Source organism: Nanorana parkeri, unplaced genomic scaffold, assembly GCF_000935625.1.
Source record: "Nanorana parkeri isolate BGI_ZX_2015 unplaced genomic scaffold, ASM93562v1 scaffold69, whole genome shotgun sequence".
Lineage (NCBI taxonomy): Eukaryota > Metazoa > Chordata > Amphibia > Anura > Dicroglossidae > Nanorana > Nanorana parkeri.
Window position 1 is genome coordinate 2,017,630 of NW_017306337.1, and position 6,204 is coordinate 2,023,833.

Here is a 6,204-nt window from a genome sequence, read left to right on the forward strand (position 1 = left end):
TGTATACATGGTAACCAATGTAACAGGTGTACTTTAAAGTGTGGCTACAAATAAAATCAACAAACTTTCAGCTACATAGAAAAATATAAAATGTATCACCCAGACTCAGCAACATGCGTGTTCGGTAATACTAAAGAGAAGCACTACCTTTTTAATCAGACTAGTAACAAGGTACTGTTTTATCTTCCATTTGGGAAGTATAGCCTCAGGACAGGAGCAACTACTTTCTTAGTATCCCTCCTACTACTAGCGGCAGTGCCTAAAACCCCAAGGTCTGCTGTGTACCCAAATGAAAGATAGAAAAAAAAAAAATATTATTTTTTCAATTATCCCCCCCCCCAGTTTTACTGAATGTGGAAAGATCGCAATCCATATATATATATTACTTATTATCAATATAGCCCCCGCTACAGGTAGGTCTAGCAATACAGTAAGCAATTAAATATGAATAAAAGAGAACCTTTCATGAGAGAAAAAAACAATGATAAAGGTTGCCATTGCCAACACTGCTCTGAAAATGCTGATTACTGGACTTTTGTGCTAATCTGATGATCCTCTGGATTTACCAGTGCAAGTAACAGGTCAGGGGTTCTGACTCACAACATACTTGGGATCAGTGACTCATTAAGTAATGAAGCTGAAGAATGACTCATGATTTCAACACTATTATTTTGAGCACTGTACATGGCAAAATGAACGGAACAATTATCATACACCACCTAGTGTCATATTCTGTATGCTGTTAAATGTTTCAAGCATTCACTTTTTCTTACTTTCCAGCACTGATCCTTGCATTCAATTCTTTCTCCTCATGTAGAAGGCTCTCACGTAAAGTATCACACTCCAATACACTTTGAAGTGCGGGGGTATCATCACCAGCCACCTCTTGCTCCACATGCAGGATACTGATGTGTGAAGGAACACGAAGGCTGCGGCTAGCGAGCATCTTCAATAATGTTGTTTTACCCAAACCGTTTCTGCCGACCAATCCATATCGGCGACCTGATGCCAAATGCAACTCTGTACCCGTCAGAAGGACTCTATTAAACAGATAATAGAATAACGAATCATTAGAAAAGTTCCCTAAAAAGAAGCGTTTAAGTCACATAAAGGCTAACTGCACCCAACAATGCAAAACTCAAGGTTTGGTGGAATACGGCTTGTGTATGGATTATAACTGATGCACACCAAGCCCGAGATACACAATTAAGGTGTCGCCTAGTCTCCCTCTCCTCCGATTCTACATTCTGATTAATTCAATCTGCAGTAATAGGGCTTCCACATCTACATTATCCACTAGAACGACTGGTTGATAAAGGAAGTCTATCCCAACTTTTGAGAATACAACTGCCGCCCAAGGCTGGATACAAGACTTCCAGCTACCTAACATCTCATCTAAAGCATCTACACCAAGCTGGGACTTTTCAAAATACTGCACTTCACTTGAAGCTAAATATTTTGTGTTGAGTTACATTAGTTAGCTTTGGAGCAGAATATGTACATATACAAATAAGTCTTCAAATGTTGTTTACAAGGGTATTTTATCACTGCTATACATGGTCTGGTCTATTAAGGATCCTCTATTATATTGTTAAGTGTTTCTTTGACTGTTTAACTGGATTTTGTTTTTTAAATGTTTAATCCATTTGTAGCTAGAAAACCTTATACAAAAGTTAAGCACAAGGGCAAATCTTTTCAACAGGACCTCTTTGGTCTGTTGCCCTCAGGAACGTCCAGTTCAACTTTGCTACATACGTATTATGATAAGATTTTATTTTAACCTAATTTCCAGTTGAAGAAGCAGGTAAACCGCAATTGTAAATAAAATGATAAAGACAAAGATATAAGTGTCAAAAACCTACTGTTTTTGTTTTTAGCCATTTTCTTATTCTAGTAAACATACCTCTCTCCAAATGACACATCAAAGTTCTCAATTCGAACATCATAGGATTTGTTCTTGCCACTGGATTCTATTCGATTCTCCTTTTTACTGCCAGCTTGACTGGCGGACGCCTCCTCCATTACTCTGTAGGTTTTAAGTGGAAATAAATACAGTATGTTTGCATAGGCAAAAAGGTAGGCAATTACCAACGCTACCTATAAACCTATATTCGTTGTCATTACAGTTCCCCTCTTCTGAAAGGGCTCAATCCATAGCTGCCACTGGTTTTAGTACTTCGAATGACTGACCAGGAGTAACTATCCAGCAAGTGAAGTTAGATCTTCAGACTTGCGTAGGAGTTTGAGCCAGAGACTAGTGAAATTACTGAAGATACTGGATCAGCAAGGCAGCAAGCATTTTTCAGAGAGGCATTGTGTTACTTCTCCATCTCCAAGTGCATATTCTAATTCACAGTTTATCTTTTAAACCCAATTACCAGCTTGGAATAGAACAACCCTGCACCCCAACTGTTGGTGTCCCCTGAAGCACCCCTCGCACCCTCTAAAAGAAAAAATTGGGTAGACATCTTATGTCTGGTAATGCCACAGGTCCTCTTTTTCCTTTGGCAGTGAGAGGATCCTGAATGCTGCCAGGAGCGATACTAAATGACATGGCACTGTTTTCTGCTGCATATGGGTCCAAGAATGGGGTGAGTCCTTGGGACCCAGGGATCACAGAAAGTGGGTTCAATTATGCTGGGCAATGACACAGCCAACCCAGAAGAGAATTAGAGTTACATAAGAGCAGTGGGGACAATGCTGAAGATAAAAACAAAAAAGCAGCTCCAGCTAATTTTTTTTATTTTTCCTTAAACTTGGACTTGCCCAGAAATATCTTTTCCAAATATCAACCATTTCCTAAAAGGTCTATAAATCAACCGTTTTCATGGTTGAGCACTTGTCTGCCTTCATCCAGACATTTGATCATCCAGGTTGCCAGTCTTATATAGAAGTAAATAGTGATACCTGGGCAAATTGAAGATAAACTGAGAATGCTCAATGGATTTAGGGCCACTTTAAAATGCAGGGTGAGCCCGCAGGTTCACTTTTAACAGTAAAGTATTCATTGCTCTTCTGCACAATAACCATTTTTTTTTTACACTTACACATTCCCACCGACTTTTTGGGTGTCACGATCGGATCGCTTTTCTTGCTTAGATTTCAGTTTAGCTTCAGCCTTTTCCAGCTTCTTTACATTAACATTCTGCAGGGAAATTAGAAATGTGCATAACTAGTACCTGTAATATGATGGATCTGTTCAGTATTAAAGTGAAATCCTTCCTTTGCATTGGATAGAATAGAAAAGGGTTGGAGTCTGAAGTTTCCCCTGTGGAAGAAAACACTGAGTCGTGTCCAGATATTCTAAATGATGAGTCGGTCCACAGTGATTTCAGAATGTCCATGATCTACTTAAACATCTGTCATCAGTTCTTGTCCAACAGAGCCCATGGCGACTGTTCCCTCAGCTGTTCCCACATTGGGGATGCCATAAAAGCGCAGCAGGAGTAATACTGGGACCAGCACTTTGGTGAACACCCAAAGTGTTCAGAAGATTAGGCCATAGGGGCAGTACCACAAACTGGTAGCACTGGGGCCTACAGGAAAATGTAGGAAATGTGGATGGGCTGGAGAGATGGGTACGCATCCTTGATGTCCACAACAGTAGAACATTTCCCTGGTGAAGGGGTGTGATGACAGAATTGATGGAATCGAAGCAGAAATTCTGAAATTAAATTAAGACATTCAGAGCTTTGAGATCCAAGATGGGGTTTTAGTATAGTGAATAAGCAGGTCCCTCAAATGCCATGCGGCTCCAATGCTTCTCACACGAGGGCTCCGCAGTACAGCATTTTAACCAAATGCCCTACGCATGTGTACGAACATGAGACTCATGCAAGAGATTAGACAGGAAACTTCCAGCAGACAGTCACAACAGAAATTTAAGGCTACAGTCATTTGCTTCATGTATGCAATAATCAAGAAGTCAAATGCAGCTGTCCCTTTTTTGACCAGTCAGACATGGTTTGACAAAGCAAAGTCACAGCCAGGATCAGGTAAAAGGGAGTGAACATATTTAAAGAAAGTGCTTCAAACGCCTATTTGTTAGGTCCATAAAGACATAGGCATCCTCTACAAGACTATTGGATGCATTGTTAGGGCGCAACACATTGGGAATAGACCACTTTTGCACCAAATCATCCCCAAATAGAAGGGCTAATAAGCACTTGGCTGAAAAACACAGCTTACCAGCATGTTTCCAATCTCTGTATAGAAAAAGTTGGAAGAGCGGGTGCAAGGAGAAAATCTTTAAGGCCTTAGGAGCTTTAAAAGGACCCGAGACTGGGGACAGCACGGGTAGAAACAATTGCTGATCCTTTAGTTACCAAGCAGTGTGAACTGCATCAATAAAAGGCAAAAAACCTTTAATATAGAAGTAATAGCAATTGCCTGACTCCTCAGGGTCAAGCTCATCAGTCAGGGACTTGGAATCAGACAGAGTTTCTGCATCCCATGGCTCTGAAGCCACTGGTATGTCCAATATTGAATCTGTGGGAGAAGGCGTGAGGTCATCCTGTGGCCCTTGGAGTCAGTGTGGGCAAATAACTGGGTAGTTTTAAAGTCTTGCATCACTGTAGTAAAAACCGCAGACAAAAAGGGCAAAGGATCCAGTCACACCTGACAGAGCCAACGACGACTCATGACAGAATAGACTCTAGGAGCAGAGGGTAACATAATTCCTGGCTGCAAACATCACTGTAGGTAGGTAGCAAGAACAGACAGAAGATCGAAGTTCCATTTGGCTCTTTGCAGCAGCAGCAGATGCATGGCGGGAAGGAGAGCATGTGACGTCTGCACTAACAGCATTAACCTTTTGCGTGGTAGAAATTGGTAGGAACAGGCAATTTAAAAGGTGCCCAGCAACCTATGTAAATAAGGAAGCTCCCGGTGCTTACCTAAAAGGTGCCTACTTTAAGTGAATCTTCAGAGAGGCAACACCAATGACACTGTGCCTGCAAAGGGCTCCACAGCTATAACTCTTAATAGAACAGGAGTGTAGAAAACATCCCAGAGGGAATCCATCACCTGAAGTTCACTTCCAGGCAAACCCTGCAATACCCAGTCCTGCAGGGTCCAGGTGCCATACTCCAAAGGCCAGGCTTAGGACAACCATACTAGGTAGCTGCAATCAGAGGGATAAGCTCTGGCAGCAATGTAGGGAAGAGTTAACAAAACAAATAAATCAAAGAGTACAAAAAAAGTGTTAGCAAAAATGAGGTTAGTCTTTAACAGAGCAGAGCTAAAGAAAAGATCTCCATCCTCCGAGGACATTAGCATGCTGGTAGAAGGAGGAATTTATCCTGGGCTGACCTACAGCTTTTTTTTCTTTTTGTTCACCCTTGTCTAATCCTACTGTAGGTGGCAGTATAATCCAAATGTTAAAACATGTGGTGTCCCTTAATAGGCGAGAGGTGTACCTACATATGACAGGGCTTCAAGGCAAAAAATAAACAATTGCCACTACAGAGAACTCTATCAATTTAAGATAATAAATAACACTTCAGAAGCTGTAATACATTTATTGTATAAACAGGCGTGAATGATAACACAACCTAAAGCACAAGTCCAACAATTTTTTCCGGGGGGGAGGGGTTCAAGGGCTAGGACAGGCTTTAACGTCTGTGCCCCCTCATTTCCTGTCCCAAAGACAGAGGTGACAGTGGTCACTGGGACAGAAGGAGACATTTTAGTTTAAGCTGGAGTAGAATTTCGTTTTACAAATAATTTCAGAAATATTGAAGAAAAAGGAGCCCACTCTGATACCCCCCATGGCAGTCATATAGTCTCCAATTACTATAGCTAATCTCCTAGCTATTTAGTGAACAGGGAGTAGATGTCAGTTTTACTTGATCCTCAAACATACACTACAAATACATTGTTCAATAAAGCAACATGATCTTACCGAATTTTGGCCCTTCTTCATTAGCAAGACATTCACAATCTGGGGCTTAACATCTAAAAAGAAAGACAGGCATTGTATGCATTAAACTAAGACATGGATAGACAATACAGCAATAGGTACTGCAGCTTAACAGCGTTAAAATGACACTAAACTCAGGAGCTAAATCTGAAAAATGCATTCAAGACCCCTAATTATCAGCAAAAATGCATTCCGGTAGAACTGCAACAACTAATCGATAAAATTGATAATGAGAATTGTTAACGATTCTCATTATCGATTAGTTGATTGAGCTCAGTCATCCC

The 6,204-nt window shown here is 40.9% G+C and overlaps 1 protein-coding gene across 1 annotated transcript in view; it reads right to left on the bottom strand.

The window, feature by feature from the left end:
* The window catches only part of ABCF3 (ATP binding cassette subfamily F member 3), a 17,793-nt gene that overhangs the window by 8,011 nt on the left and 3,578 nt on the right, over positions 1–6,204 (bottom strand). The window contains exons 4-7 of the mRNA XM_018576547.1: positions 5,903–5,955; positions 3,048–3,145; positions 1,904–2,026; positions 774–1,040 (exon numbers count right to left, since the gene is read on the bottom strand). Of these exons, the coding sequence (XP_018432049.1) occupies positions 774–1,040; positions 1,904–2,026; positions 3,048–3,145; positions 5,903–5,955 (541 nt within the window). The remainder of the gene's footprint in view (positions 1–773; positions 1,041–1,903; positions 2,027–3,047; positions 3,146–5,902; positions 5,956–6,204) is intronic.